The 16,473-nt window shown below is 40.9% G+C and overlaps 1 protein-coding gene across 7 annotated transcripts in view; it reads right to left on the bottom strand.

Annotated features, from left to right (window-relative positions):
• Nucleotides 1–16,473, bottom strand: part of PHACTR1 (phosphatase and actin regulator 1) — a 302,232-nt gene that overhangs the window by 16,659 nt on the left and 269,100 nt on the right. For all 7 annotated transcript variants that reach the window (XM_027676174.1, XM_027676173.1, XM_027676177.1 and 4 more), the window contains 2 exons: nt 7,021–7,076; nt 2,028–2,089 (listed from right to left, as the gene is read on the bottom strand). In XM_027676174.1, coding sequence (XP_027531975.1) covers nt 2,028–2,089; nt 7,021–7,076 — 118 coding nt within the window. The remainder of the gene's footprint in view (nt 1–2,027; nt 2,090–7,020; nt 7,077–16,473) is intronic.

A 16,473-nucleotide genomic window follows, 5' to 3' on the forward strand; every position in this document is an offset into this window, starting at 1 on the left:
TTAAAATCCTTTGGTAATAAGACTTCAGCACAAGCCAACAGAAGGTGCCTGCCACTCTGTTGTAAACACAACGACACATCTGGGACATGCTCATGAAAGACGCAGCTGGGGAATAACAACTATTTTTGCAGGATTCACTAGGTGGTTGGCATTTCTAGTTGTTGTCTAAAACACTTGCACAGTTTATTCACTTATTTTCTCTAGTGATCTCTGAGCTTTTATGATGGTAGGTTTGGTAGGTGAGAACAAAATCTGTTGTTAGATCAGGCCTGTGGTTCTTTCATTAAAATTACATGTGTCACTAGAACAATTTACAACGGTTTAAAAAGATGATCCAAATCAAACAATACTAAGTCAGGTTGCTACCAACCTTACAAAGGTTGGGGAGAAAAATCTTTACTAGGGAGGAGGCCAAAAAAAGGCTAAAATGAATGTGACTGGGAACAGGGGTATGTACATTAAAGAGCTGACTGCCAGGGATTTGAACTGATGCTGCTCTTCCCGTTGTTTCTGCTTAGAAGTGCAAACAAGACAAAACAAGAAATCTTACAGAAAATTGCTGAGGTTTCAAGGAGTGGACACTGCTGCAATACTGTGGCAGCCTGGGCATTTTAGTTGAGCCTGCAGCAGACAGTTCATGTGCTTTGTACCTTTCCTACAAAGTAGTGGAGGATGGGAACCATATGGTGATGATGCCAGCTCAGGTAGCAAGCCCTCTGTTCTTAGACAGCAAATTGGGTATGGGTAGCTTTGGTTTTTATCTTTTACTGCAGTTCCTCAAATGGCATCAAGCCCTGGATTGGATTCCTGCAGGTGTTTACCCTTCAATGTACAGGGAAATTTAAAGCCTGGTAAAAACTGTATTCCTAGCCTTTGTACAGAGCCTACGTCCCACGAAACATCTGCAATGCAGTTAAGATCTTTTCTTTCAGGCTGTGCTATGAGGGAATGCAAAACCATCCCTGTCATTGTGGTCAGGAATTTAAGTGTTTTAAAAATAATATTACAGCTCTCTGGGCCACAATCTTAGCTCCTGCAGACACAGCAGTATCCCCCCACCGGTGACCAAGAATTCTGCCTATTTACTTGAACTCTAAGGCATGAGATTTTTAACCACGAAAGAAGGCAATCCAGTTCTCTGAATGTAACCTTTCCATGCATATTTAGAGCCCTTTCCTTGTTATTATTTATACTATCAAAGTTATGATCACATACATCAAAAAGACTAATCCACCTAAAATTGTGCAGGAAGGGAATGGTGCTGCTTCACAAGCATGTGAGTTTTTAGGGGGCTTTCTCCACCTCTGGAGATAGGAAATATGTCAGTGGTGAAATAAAGTTTATCTGCAACAACAGGATGGATTGTTCACCATGTAAATTGGGGCATCTGTTGACATTTACACCAGCTGTGAAACTGAATGTGTGTATCTGAAATGACTTCTTCAGTTTGAAGAGTAAATGACTTTCAAATGGCAGGAAAACCAAACCCAAATGATGGTGTTTTGTTTGTCCTTCCCTGCCAATACAAGATAGTGTATAGTGCAAAAAACAATTTTGCAAATGTTTGTCTCTATTTAGTTTAAATACCTCAATTGACAATCTCCCTTTCCAGAAAATGTTTAGTTCTCAGTTTATGGGGTTTTTTTTGATGGAATTTTAAAATGCAATCAGCATTGTTTTAACTTTGCTCTCTGTAATGTCTGCAGAAGCCATTACATTTACAAGGAGAATTGGTCCCTGTAAATGCTGGTGTCTCTATCCTTCACTGTTCAAAGCTCCTTCAGTGAAGACTAGATCTTCTTTTGTCCTGTTTGAAATCTTACCAGCAATAGCCTGCAAAATGGTTCCCTTCACTCTCTGTGGACTTATACCCTGTAACACTGCTGATTTCTTTTAAAGATTTCTTTTAAGACTTGTTTCACACTCTACTTTTGAAAATGGTGATGAGGAAAAGGAAAAAGGTAAACAACTGTGCAGTAGGGAGAAAGTTACAGTAGTGTCATAATAGGATCAAAGTTGCTTCTCACCTTACGTGTTAATCTTCTCTTAATCTCTCGTTTTTCCTCCTGCTCCTCTTGCTCATTCCGGGCTGTAAAAGATTTACAAGGGTCTCAGACTGTGAACTCATCAGGCATGCACAGTATGCAACAAAATAAGCCTTTCCATCAGTATATTAATGTTTCAGGACCTCTCTGATGCACAGTATATCCCTCTGGGTCTGGTGAACGTCCTCGATCTGTAGCCACTGTGCTTCTTCACACGCTTCATAAAACAGCTACAGCTTCCTTCCTTTCCCTGTGTTGGCACCTCTTCATGTGTGTCACTTTCTAGAAGGGCTGGGCAGTGAGCCAGCTCTTCAGAAAATGTTATCTCCCTGCCCACAGGCCTGGTAGCCTCAAGGGGTTCAGCTACGATATGGTCAGATTCTGCAAGGCTGCAAGGTCAATGGCTGGAAAAGAAACACATCCTTTTTTTTTCCATTCACAGAATAATTTCTTGCAGCTACTTTTTGGAGATAATAGAAAAAAACTTGAGAATAGAGGTACCAGGCAAATTGTGTAACTTCCCATGACCTGAGCAGAGTTAAGGAGAGTGCGTCCTTCCATCATGAGCCTTCACAGCACCACACTGGAGCATAAAAGCATATCCTAGGGCAATTCACTTTCGACATTAAGCCAAAAGATCTCATGCTACAAGTTCTTACCAGGACACGCCTCAATTATTCTCCCTCAAGAGGACAATAACATTTGAATACACCAACTCTTATTCAGCTTAGGAGCAGGCTGTCATGCATGTTTTTACATTGAACTTTACCAAAAGTCACTAAAATCCCAGTTAGGATCTGTTTCCACTGCTTCTTTGATGACTGAAATGCTCCTTACTCCAATCATCCCAGCACATAACAGGTAAGAGCAAACACAACTCATCAGTTTTTCCAGTAAGTACTCTGTGCCCCTGCTGTGATCTGCTTTTCACTCAGACAGGACTAGTTCAGGCAGGAATAACTCTCTGCAGGGGAGATTATGGACCTCAAAGGCCAGTTTAGGATAGGTGCCTTGATGTAAATTATTCAACTCTGGACTGAATTAAACTCAAGGGGGAGATCAGTTCCTCTCTGCTGAACCTGTGGAAAGAGCAGACACCTCTGGCAGAGTGGCAGTAACAAACCACCAGCTGTAGCTTCTTCAGCTGTGAGAGCACAAGTCAGCACTCCCACTAACCAACTGCGACAAGCCAGAAATAATATATGGAGCTCTGAACTTAACAGAAGCCTACTCACAGTGGAGGGGATGCAATGCTTCAAACCAATGCATACAAAATTGGGGCTTTCCCCACACAGAAATGAGACCTAAATTTTAGAGACCACAGGGGCCTCTGAGCAGGTGAGAAGGGCTAGGCTGGAAACCAGATTTCTTGCTGCTCAGGACAGGCTGATGGGTCTATCACAACTGCTCACTGACTTCAGCAGGACTGGGAAACCTCCAGCAAGGTAGACAAAGAGCCATTCAGTGTTATGATGTTTCATACTACACTTCTGATCTTTAAGTACCATTTTACAAAAAATACTGCTTACATTTTCAGAAAGAAGGAAACTGATACTGGAGTAAAAAGAACACAAGTCAGCAGGGAGTCACAGATGGCTTTTTAAGTGATCACCAGAATACCTACGCTGATAAATGTAATTTTCTTCTTTCAGTGGTTCCTATCCCTACTGGGCTGGATTCTCTTTGAGCAATTGATCCTCTAGCAATATTTTTCTTCCCTTTGTGTCTCAAATTTGAAGGAGTTGATCCTGCCTGCTTTCAGAAACGGGGCCACTAATAAATCCGTGTAAGATTAAGCCAGAGAGACACAGCACTAAATAGAACCCACAGAGAGTCAGGGTAGAACTGCAAGCAGCAGAGGGTAAAACTTAGTTATGGCCTTTCCCTTTTGTCCTTGGCATCTGATGTCTTTCTTTTCTCCTCACTCTTAGCTCAGCCACCTGCCTTCAGAGACAGCCAGGCAGGCTGAAGATATTGGTTAGGTAAAAGCTGGAAATTGGGAATACATTCTCCTCCAAAACTCAAAAGTGACTTTGTTTTAGCTATTACTTTGAAGCTAAGTCATGCCAATCTTGTGAAGCTATAAAACTGATGCTTCATTTTATCTTATGTGTTCAGGAGATGGTGTTTCTCTAGACCTGTATGTCAGGGTGGGAGAGTGCAGGTATACAAATTCCAGGCCTGATTTCTGTGCCGGTGTGAAATGTCTCCAATACAGTCTGAGGCTCTCAGAGTCTTACTCAACCATAATTTCTGTGACAAATTTATGCAACCTGGACTGTGCCAGGCTGACAACTGGACTTGTATCCATCTGCGAAGTGGCACAGGGGTGGTGCGTGGAGGGGATTGAGACATCTTTCCTCATAAACTTGGACAGCAAGTATTAACTGCAAAAAGTGTTCTTTAGTCTTCATACTAACCCTGCAGGCCTGGACTTCTCTCACTACATGCCTTTGACTTAAATATGAGTCAGTGATTAGGCATACTTCAGTGAAGGACTCTTCAAGAACCAGTTGTCCCTGGTCTCTGTTTCCTTGCTGTGACTGCTGTAATCTTACTGTTGCCATCAGCAAGTAGTGAAACCTGTGCAATGGATGCTTTGCCCTAGTAGTTCAATAAGTATAACTCATAATTATTGCAGCAGCACAGAGGGAGGAAGTGTTCAATTTATGTATTAAGAGTGGCTGTCCAACCACATTTTGCCTTATTTCTTCCCATCAGGATGGGCAATAATGCAGTTACACGTGTAATAGGAACATCATGGTACCAGACATGACACTTGAATCAGGGAGATTTCAGCTTTAACTGCAGAGGAAATCCTATTTAGTCTACTCGAGAGCTTGCTAGGTTTTCCTCTGTGTGTGTGTGCGTGCTCTGAACTGGGCTATTGCAAATTGCTTGACCTGCTTATGCAGAGGCTTCACACTCTTTTTATTATCGCTTCCTAAGTCTCTCTTTGTCTACGTTCCATTATATTTATTATAATTCTCCTTCTCAGAAGTCTAGAGGAAGGACAGAAAGTGATGTACAAACCAGACACTATTTATATTTACTGCTTTAAGGGTAGAACATGTTTGAGCTCCCTTTTTTAAATTATGTAACTATTTTAATTTTTTCCTTTCCTGCTGTGGTTCACCAAAAGTTGGAATGCCTTGGAAATACAACATTACTCTTTCCTGTAATTAGGAAGCTGTTTGTCTACCAAGACACACATGTTTTGGGGCAGATCTGGGCTAAGGAATCAAGCTACAAAAATTCCATTTAGGAAATACAATATAATTCTGGATTCAGGGTAGTATTTTCAAACATCCATGTCATTTAAGAGCCTTTATTCAATTAAAAAAAGAAACTAATGCTACTCAGAGGATAATTCCTCTGAAATGTAAGAGATCTTCATGGCACTGTGTGACTGCTGTGCTTGGCAACATGACCTTTAGAAATTTCTGCGAGGCACCCAGTGTTGGCCTCTCTGCTGATGCTGGTTCAAACACTGCTGCCAAAGCAGTTGCCCAAGACCCCCACTGCCCCCCAGCCACCTTCACTAGTGCCAGGGCAGTGTTTATTGGGCATGTACCAGTGCCAGGTGGTGCATGACATGTGTTTGTTCACAGGTCCCAGGATGACAACATGAGCTGCCTGGAGAATTGGCCTCTGTCCCTCCTCGCCTGAGCCTGGCAACAGTCACGTTGCACATCACCCCTCCTCCAGCTGTTCTGCTACCTGCCTGTGAGACAATCATATCTGGATGTGCCAGCTATTTCCCCGGGTTCTGCCCCTGACTTCCTCCAGCAGTAGGTTATGGGAATTCTGGGTAGACAGCACAAGCACAGCTATTAAGAGAGAGCTTTTTCTGGCAGACTCAAGGTTGCCCTCACCACTCTGCTGTCTAGTCTTTTCTCCTCTTTGCATTGACAGTGCCACATTCTCTTTGTCTGCCATGTGTCATAACATGAACAGAAAAAAAAGATGCTGGGCATTAACACTATCATTAATCATTAATTTGCTAAGAATTTGTTTTTGAAATATTTAATCAATGAATTCTGCTAATTTTCAGGGAATTAATTTTCTGCTAACACATTTTTATGATTCTATACAATGCAGTTATTTGAACAAGAGAAGGAGACATTATGTATAAAGTACCATTAAGGAATACTTTTTTTCTGCATTGATTTTTTAAAATTTTCCTGGAATTATGCATTTACTAATTTAAAAAGGCAAGAACTTGTTTATTTTGCTTTCTGTTTCCAAAGTAACAACAATTAGATGAACACTTTTTTGTTTTTTAATATTCAAACCACTTCAATGTGAGTAAAGAAACTGCCATTTTTTTCCTGTTCATTCATGAGGTTATGAAATTTGGACTCAATCTAGCTTCCCTTGAAGCTGGTGGAAACGTATCTACTAACCTAACTTGGATCAGAGTCTCTAAATGGTATTTTGTCCCTTTAAAATATTACATGTTGAGGATCTACCAGCAAGTTTTTGGCTGATTTAAAGGAAAAGTTTCAGGAGAACATTTCAGGAAATAACCCTGAGTCACACTGCATTCTTTTTTAAATTAAATAAAGGCTCCAGCTAGTGTAGATTGCTGTGAAGATTTTTAGGAAAGCTAATCAAGCTATGCCCTTACTAACTTACAATGGGATGCTCATCTATGTAAGTGCCGCATAAAATAGACTTTTTGGGATGACTTACTCTCTGTTTGGAACATCGTTCAGCATCTGGGGTTTTTTCCCCCATAGGTTGTTCATTCTTGAAGATTTACTGACTCTGATTTTAAAGAACTGTTTCTGCAGCTCTAGATGTTGTTACAGACTTCCATGCTTATTTGCATTTATGATGCCCTTTATTATCTTTAATTATTATTAATGATGCATACACAGAATAGTTGATGTTTATAAAAACACCAAATGTACATCAAGACTAACCCAAATTAGCTGGCTTCAGGTTAAACGTCAGCAGAATCAGGACTTACGTTTCAGTATGTTCCTCTGCTCCAATTCTTCAGCAGTTGGCCTCTGGCTCAGTCGTCTGCGAAAAAAGTCCAAGATCAGTTTTTGGACCATATCACATTCTCCTCAGTTCTCTGTCTTGAAGAGTTATTTTGGGGTGTGAAAGGCAGAGCAGAAAGCACGGAGACTGCTCCATTATGTAGTTGGTATGCCCCGACCATGCGTGACACAGACCATGCTTCGCTTTCGCATTTTCCTCTGTTTTCAACTCACGAAAGACAAAATACGTTATGTCATCTTAGGCATGACTCTCCCACCCCTACCCCAGACAGAGCTGCTGAAAGCTAAGCCACACAGATGTCTTCACTTAATTTCCTTCCTTCCATGCCTGCTTCCTGACTCAGGCAAGTATTTCTAGCTAAGATCCAGCTAACCCTCTCACTGCCCTTTCACCAGCCTCCTGACTGTGCCCCATTTGTTCAAACAGCATTTCAACACACAGACAGTCCACAGAAAAAACAAGGGACGGTTTGGCAGTGCTGAGGGCAGAACAATAGCAGTCCTCCTCCTCCTCCGCACACTCACTTCCCTCCTCCTCTGCCTCCTCCTCTTGTGGCTTTTATTAAATCTTATATTGAAGAATCAATGTGTCTTGCTAATCAACCTGTATGTAATAAGGTCACTAAACCCACAACCTAATTACAAATGCGGACTCTGTACATAGGAATGATCTGAATATTCAGAATATAAAGCAAGCACAAAAGGGTCTTTGGAAAACAAAGTAAACCAGGGAGATGACATCAGAAGTCAGCACTGTTGGGCATCCTCATACTCTTATCTGAGTCAATGGGAGTTTTGTCAATGATGTCAGTGACAGTACAGAGCCTCCTCTTCCTACAGACATGCTTATTCAGAGACATTCCCAACTTGAGGGCCTCAGTCTCTGCCAGCTGGACCATCAGTTTCCCTGTGAGTTACTGGGTATTGATAGGAAATGTGATACAAACACTGGCTGCACGGCTTCATCTTCTGCAGCGAATTCTTCCTCCAACCCAGGGCGCAGCAGCTCACTGAAATGGAGCTGTCTCTGCAAGGCTGGATGAGAGATGTTTGACATTGGCTCCTCACAACACAGGGGCTAAGCTGCTGATGCACACACATCCCCAACTTTCTCCAGAGCCAGGAGCTCATGTGTGCCAGTTCAATATCCCTGCCCTCACATCCTGCAGGTTGCACAGGTCTGAATGAAGCACAAGCAGTGGGTAGGAACCCATCCGCTAAACCAGCTGTTTGAAGGCAAAAGCACTACAGGCAGCTGATTTTACTCAATCTGAAGATTGCCACCAGTAGAAGTGATACCAGCCATACATCTTTTGGGAGTACTTTACACCATGAAAACAAAGCAGGAGAACATGGTCCTATTCCAGTGCAGAATTCAAAGTCAGGAGTTTTGTCTCTTTCCCACCTTTTGTCTCTTTTACTATCTAGCTGTTGCTAATGGGAGACTTCACCTTAGGACTATGAAGCAATTAAAACTACTTTATTTCTAGCAGCAGATGAGAACCAAAGAGAAAAAGTTGCTACTTTTATCATCAGCAAGTGTGTCTGCAGGAACTGTGTTAAGTTTTTAATCCCCTGCACCTTGATGCTTTTGAAATTTCAGAGGGATGTAAGGGATGGACTCCACCTATCCAGCGTGTGGAAGGCTTCTATAGAAACAAACATCACACACCAGGTAAAAAGAGAAATTGGTCTGAAGAAAATGCTCCAAAAAAGGTCCTCCTCTTTCCAAGACTACAGGGATTGAAGGACTCAGCTAACAGCTCTGTCATGAACAGTTCACACTAGAACGTTTTTAACAGAAGGTAGAAGTTTTATCTACCTACACAGGTGATTTGCAAAAAGGACCAAGTCTTCCACGTGTTTAGTGGGGTACCTGCCATGCAGTAGATGCATTTAAACTAAGTTTTCATTCTAACATGTCATGGCTTTTACACAAGCAGGCAGAGATGTCCTCCAAGTATGCACTTGTTATTATATGCACCCTCTACTCCTGTGCTGCTCAGGACCTGGTAGGGCCCCTAGTGAAAGCCAGCCAAGAATACCTGTGTTCCCCATCAATAGTCAAATTACTGTACAGAACCTATTTTCCACCCTTTTCAGGCTGCAGAGTGCTCCTGCCTAAAGGATGACCTCCATTTTTAAGTGATGCACTTACGCAGCAGAAAAAGCCATGACAGTTTGGATAGATTAATTCTGGAGATCTGAAGCTATCTGCATTCATGGGTTGTCAATCACTTTTGGGCTCTTATAATCCCAAGAACTTTTAATAGCAAGACTTAGGCAGTAGGAAAAGATAAGGTACCCTTGTAGTGGAACAAAATCATAACTAGTCCTTACAGTGCAAGCAGCAAAGCACTGCTGGAGGATAAACAAGGTAATGAATAGAAGCTGTGGAGGCTCCTGGCCTCCAGTACTGGTGTCTGTTTTCATGTCCATGAACTGCTGTTACATCCTCTTTTCCATCATCCTTATGGTCTGATTGAGCCTGCTCCTGATTTCCTTAAGTCCTTTCTTGATGAGCTCCTCAAACAAACCCAACCCCTTCCCCAGCCCTTCCCCTCCAAGCTCTCACAATTAACTCTCTTCTTGGTCTCTTGCTCATTTAATTTGATTTCTTCTCATGCTGTTACAGTGACTTCTGCCCCTAAACCAGCTTGGGGCTTTACAAACAACTCCACCAGCTCTTCAGAACAGTGCCATTTTAGTTCTTATTTTGCCTCTTAATTTCTAGGTTTTCCAGATGCTGAACTGCTGCTAACTTCTCAGTTAATCTTTGAAAATCTTGATATTTGTTACAGATACCTTAAATTAAGGAAAGTAGGTAGCTATTGCTTTATTACTATGGCTGCAAAGACATATTTATTTCACACCAAATTTCAGTACACCATCTCTTCAGTACACACTCTGACCTTGGCAAACACCAAGTGTGATAGCTTCCCCCTTCTGCCTTCCCTCCTGTGCTGCCCAGAATAAAAAACTGTTAATGAAGCCCATCTAGCTTGCAGAGGTTGATTTCAGCAGTTTGATTGCTGAATTGCTGCTGTGCCTTTTTTCATTTAAAATCACAGGGGCTGCATGAGTCTGTCAAGAGGCCACAGGTCAGGAAAAAAGTGTCTCATTAGCAGCACAATCAGAATAAAGAGGAGAAAATGGAATGTGAGGAAGGATCCTGGTGCCATGAAGGTTGCCTGGAAAAGAATGGATCTGCTCATGAAAACTAAGAATCAAATGGGAGGTGGTGCTGCTGTTGATCAGAAAGGTAACTCTGGCTGTTTCATCAAGCTAAGTGAGCGCAGATGTTTAACCAAGGAACAGTCAAGACAGGCCTTAACAAGTAACCACCTTTAACAGCACTTTCTGTATTCAAATTTTGCGTGGACATGCCTGACCCTCACTGGGCCACTCCTGCAGTTTTGCAATTTGCTTCAGGCATTCAAAGGGACAGGAAAGCTTTTTGCAGTTTGTGCTTTGCAATGTATTGCCTAGTTAACACTTTATATGTTTTTGCAATATTGATAACAACTGTTTTGCAAATACACTGACAAAGGTTTTACTACAAAGAAAACCTTCCCAAGATTTATGGTGACATAAAGAAAGCCTTGCTAGGCTTTCACTGAAAAAATAATATCCAAATGAGATTGTCAGTGAAAAATAAAACAGTTTGCTCACATTTACAAACTTGACAGCAAACCAATTTTCTGAATTAATGCTCTGCATGATCAAATGCATCACACTCCCTGTACTAGACAAGAGGAGCTGAGCAGCTCTTCACAAGGACAATGTGTGGTGGGGGTTATTTGCTGGGTGTTTTTATTTTTTTGTTTGTTTGTTCTTATGAATTTGCTCTGGGCTAGATTGTTCATATTATGGTGGATGAGTAGGAGTTCAGGGGCAGGAGGGACAATTGTGCAAAATCAATTGCTGTAGACCTAAAATATTGGCTGATGGGGGTGTAATCTCTTCAGGGAGCAAGAGGAAAGGAAGGCAACAGTTTCACTGACGGATGCTACTGTTTGGAGCCTGGCCAGAAAACTGAGAACTCAGAAAGAAAAGTTTCTGGTCCATGTGGCAGTGTCCTGCAGGAACAATAAAAGAAAAAACTGGCTGTACATTTCCCTGGGCACTACAAAACAGTTAAATGAAGTACACAGTGATGCTTACCCTGCTCTGCAGTGTGGCCATTCCCAGGGGGCTCTCAGGACAGCAGCCAACCAGTTGTAGGCCTTCAGGTCAGAGTTTTGCAGCCCTTTTGTCTGGAAGCACCTTTGAAGCAAGATGCTCCTGGCTGCCTAGGCTGTCCCCTACCAGAAGTCATGGATTTTCTCTCCCTGATCTCTTGTTTTGCTGTGGATGAGCTCTAAGAAAGAGCTGGTTAATGCCATGAACCTCATTGATATCCTGTGAACAAGATAATTCTGCATGTGTGTTTTCTGGGTACCAGGAATTCATCTTCTGCCCAGAGAAAAAGAAAATTTTAGAGCCTAGTGCGGGGTCATCTGCAGGTATAATGGCTGGATACAATATTGGGCTTGCTGGAAAATGATTCCCCATATACTTACCAGGCTTATTAACTCTGAGTGTTTGCAGATACAAAAGGAAGAACCTAGCAGCTCTCCAGCACTTAAATGGTGACATCTGGTGTGTGTGACCCAGGAACAGGACTGATGGGCAAACAGGTCAGCGGTGGTCACAACAGAGCATGCAGCGGCATGGTGAGGTGTCCCCAAGACATCTCTGAGCCAAGCCATGATTCCACAGATGTTCTTCACAACTTAAGTGACCCTGATGTAAAATAACTTCTGAGCACAGTGGGGCATAACCTCTGGAGCAACTCCTGAATTTATTCTTCTCTTTTAATCAGCTGCAACTGGGTTCATACTACCCTAGAGATTGCTATAAGAGAGGAGTAAATCTGAGCTGGGCACATGAGAATCCCAGCTGCTACAAAGAACTACTTGTCACATTGCTCTTTAGTTGGCATAAATGAGCATGACTGAACCCAGTAGAACTGCGCTGATTTACATCAACTATACAATTAAACATGAGGAAAATTCAATTGGAGTAAAGAGTCTTAGTGTTGTCTAATTTACCTTGCCTTCCCCAATAATAATGCTGATAGCAAAGCAGTTTTGACGAAGTATAGGCTAGCAGGGGCTCTTTGCACTCCCATGCCAAGTACAGAATATTTAAAGAGAAAAATGGAGGAGAAGAAAATTTTGTATTTGCTTCTGCCAGTTAATTGTTATCAGAAAGCAGAAATGAACTACCTGCCTCTTTTTCTTACATCACTGCACAATGAGCAAAAAATCATTGTAAACCTGGAGGTTCACTTTCTCTGAAGTATCAGCCCAGATATTGCCAGCCAGACTGTAAAGTCTACAGAGAACTATCATTCTCCTAAACAAGATTTACAAAATGGGATTAAACACAGTTTTATCAATGAGCGAATGAACTGAAGGCATATTAAATAGAAAATCCTTACCCAAAAAAGCAAGTGTAAGACTTTCACGCCAATAAAATTCCTGTACTAGTCTCCATTAAGATGTTCGCTAATCTGTAGGATATGTTATCTCTTCCTTTAAGCTCTCTTTCCTGTGTGACAAGTCTCCTGGTATCAGTCATGATAACATGATTTATAACTCATTTTCCTGAGAAATTAGGGCAATAAAACCATAAGGAATGTTTGCCATGATTCAATAACCATGTAATGACTGCTCTCCACTTCCCTGTTGATTTTAAATATTCAGCCCCTGGGAGATGGTGGTGCTTCTGCAGCTATAAAGAAGCCTGTGGCAATGACCAGAGCAGACCAAAGTGGGCAGAGATCCCTGTTCATCCCTGGGAAAATGGGTGAAGCACCACTGAGGCAGAGTTTAGAGGAGAAGTAGTTAGACAATTTTGGTAGGAAGTACTTGCTTTTGGTGAAAATCTAAAAAATTGCTAAGTATCAGTTGAAGGTCTAAGTACCTTCTGATGGTGCCTTACTGGTAAGGTACTTCTTCTGCTTCAGCATCCCATTTTGTTCCCTGGACCGCACTGTCTGATCCAGGATAGCTACATCAGCCCCATATCCTGGAGGAGAGAAGCAATGTTTTTGCTTGGCACTACTGCACTGCAAGAAATACAGAACAGTCTGGAATGTGAGCCAACCAAATTACAGTTCCCGTAACACATCTGCAGTCATGTTTCCAGCTGGGCTCTACAGGAAAATCAGATTTACAACTAAAATTATTCAGACTTTAATTTAGGCTCTAAGCAGTCTTTTACTATCCCCCAAAATTATGCTTATCCCAGACTTGATTTTGTGTTGAGAAACAGCTTCCATATAGACTTTAAAGCTCTGATTAGTCTAGATTGCAGTGAGGATTTTTGGAAAAACTAATCAGCAAATTTTCTGCTTGCTTAAGCATCTGTGGATAGTGAAAAATATACCAAGCTGGCCCTTTGTTTAAAACCCTAAAACTGACCAATTCATTTTCCCATTCTTTAACCCATATGAATCCATTCTTGAGTTATGGCTCAAATGATGCCACCTTTTCTGTTCCAGCTGACTGCAGGATTGATTTATTATGGTTTTGACTTATTCCTGGGAAAGTTACAAGCTCCCCAAGAAAGAACTGTCTGCTCAGGTTAGGTCTTCTGGGAAAAGAGAGTTGTATTCAAAATGTAGATTTTGACAATTCATTATGTCTGCATAAAGCCAAAATCTTGCCTATCACATACAGAATATATTTCTTTAAAATACCAAAATAAAACAGAATCATCTTGGACCATGAACTCTGTATTTCATTAAAAGAAATAAAGGAAGGACTAGATAGGCCTATAGGTCTGAGCAGAAACAGTGTGAATAATGACATATCCAAGTCATCAATCTTTCATTAGACCACTATCACAATGCAGACACCTGCATTTTCCCAAGGAATTAGATAATTTCTTTTCTAAAGATAATGCCAAGCAGTGATAGACACACAAATTCAGATTTTGGCCCCCTTTTAAGCAATACTAACTGCAAAATGCCTACTGATATGTGGAACATTGCAAGATCATAAAGTTCATGTCTCACACCCCGAGCTTTAAAATGGAGCCTCCTCTGTTTCATTACTGTACTGTTCTATTAACATCAAACCTCTCAGCCAAATGCTGGATGCTCACATAAAATATGGCCATGCTAGTTTAAATGATTTAAAAAAAAAAAGGTTGAATAAAGATAGTTACACCACATGAGCCTTGCAGCATTACTTCTCAAATCTCTTATCACTAGTCCCAAGAGCAAAATATCCAACAACTGCAGTAGGAAACAAAGAACAATCTTTTTTAGAAGAGGGAATTTACTATGTATCTAATTCAAGAATGTATTTTTGGAACAATAAAAATGGGATATTTTTGAGTACTAGAAATCCAGAGGGAAAAATGTACTAAATGCTGGTTGAAATTCTAAAGCATGCCAGAAAAAACAGATGGATGTTAGGACCCATTGTAATAAGGAAAAAAATGTTCTAAAATGTTAGCGATTGTCCTTCTGTTGTCTATACAGCATTGTGAGAAGACACTTGCTTCTCCAAATGTAATAATATTGAATCAAAAACTGAATTTACAAAGCTAAAGAGATCATAATTCACAGTTCAAGGTCAATCCACGAATGACTTGAATAAAATGGCACCACGAAAATCAATCTGAGCTGAACAGATATGCTTGCTATCTACAGGCATTATTGTGTCTAGTTTGTTTTAAAATCTCTTCTCTCTATAGTAATGTAGTTTTATCTCTGTGAATGAACATATACTTCCAGCAATGAGTCTTTAAAGATGTATTTTTGAAGGAAAGATCTAGATGCTAAATCTTAGGAACATTGTTTGCCTTATACGTCATATTAACTTATTTTTTTCTGGTTAAGTACAAAATTCTTTTTCTCCAAACACTAGTTTTTGAAGGCTTCTTCTACCAACTTCTGCACTTACTCAGTTTTGAGGTGTAACCTTGTATTTGGAAGATCTGTAGGAGACCAGATCACCATCAATATATTTAAAAAGGCGTCCTTGGTTTTCTGCTGCTGAAGGGCATCATGGACCATCCTATGGACTGTTCTGCCAAACGCTAGACCTGAGGCACGGGCCCAGACTCCTTCATCTCTCTGTCACCCAACCAAGCCAGCTGTGACTGGAGTTGTGGCATCACCCCCTGGTGTTTTTGGCAACTTGGATTAAACAAATCTGGGACATTTCTCTAGTTTCCAGCATACAGGTGCTTCTTACCATAAAAGTTACACTCTTAAAAGCAGAGCCATCTCCAAGCAAGAGAAAGGAGTGCCTGTACTACATATATCCCTTGACCATGTTACTTTGTTATAGACCATTTTACCAGTGCCAGCATGAAGAAAGGCGAACGAACAATACTGCAGAAATAACATTCATCTCCAAATAGGCACTTCATATTGGTAATGCCAAAAAAAGCGCAACTTATCCACTTTCTGAGAAATTAATCTGAAGCTAAAATACTCAGTGACTCGGAACAGCCACAATACAGGAACTCCAAATAAAAGCTTTTATAACAGAAGTTGGCAGTGCTAGCAATTCAAAACCACGACAGTTTGTTTTCTAGGAGAAAAGATGCATAGGGAATAGCACAGTGCTCATACTTCGTCTTGTTACTGAAGTGGAAAATTCCTGGAAGTGAACAAATATGAGAGCTTTAAGAGTGCTTAACTATTTTGTACCAGAGGGATTTCAGACTCCCCAGACTGGGATATCAGATCCCTGGACTTCGTGAAAGGTCGGTGATAAATAGCAGTGACTTTCTGCAAAGCGCTGTGCCTAAAATTTTCACTTGAAGATTAAGAATTAGCACTGTCTGAAACATTTGTGACAAGCACTAAAGTTGCCGGAAAATTGAGTTCCAGAAGGTCAGAAACTATCTGCAAGGTGAGGTCAAACTTAGTGAGTAGTTTCAGCTGAAAAAACAACTCACTAGACATACTTTACTTAAAAATAAGGATATTTGGAAAGCATTAAAAAAATGCATTGGACAATATTTAATTCTGACCTGAAATTCTAGTTTTCAGTGTGTAATAAAAAATTAATGCCTCTACTTGCTATTTTTATTCAGTTTTCCCTACTCCACTTGTTAATTATTTTGTTCCATTTGAGTACCAAATGCAAAAAATCCCTTATTCCACCAACTCCAGTAAACACAACTCTCCTTGCAGTAACTGTCATGGTAATTACAAGCACAAATCTACTGAGGTTGGTTACAAGGAGAATTCTACCCCAGTGTTGCAAGCTTCAGTGCAGATACCTCGGTCATTCCTTGCCATTTAATGGCCACATCTGCATCTATTATAACTGCTGATCATACCAGGTCTTTGTCTTACAATGTTGATTCTTTTATATCTGCATCACTGACTGCATATTCTTACC

The sequence above is a fragment of the Neopelma chrysocephalum genome, unplaced genomic scaffold (genome assembly GCF_003984885.1).
Source record: "Neopelma chrysocephalum unplaced genomic scaffold, ASM398488v2 Primary Assembly neopelma1_26b, whole genome shotgun sequence".
Taxonomy (NCBI): domain Eukaryota; kingdom Metazoa; phylum Chordata; class Aves; order Passeriformes; family Pipridae; genus Neopelma; species Neopelma chrysocephalum.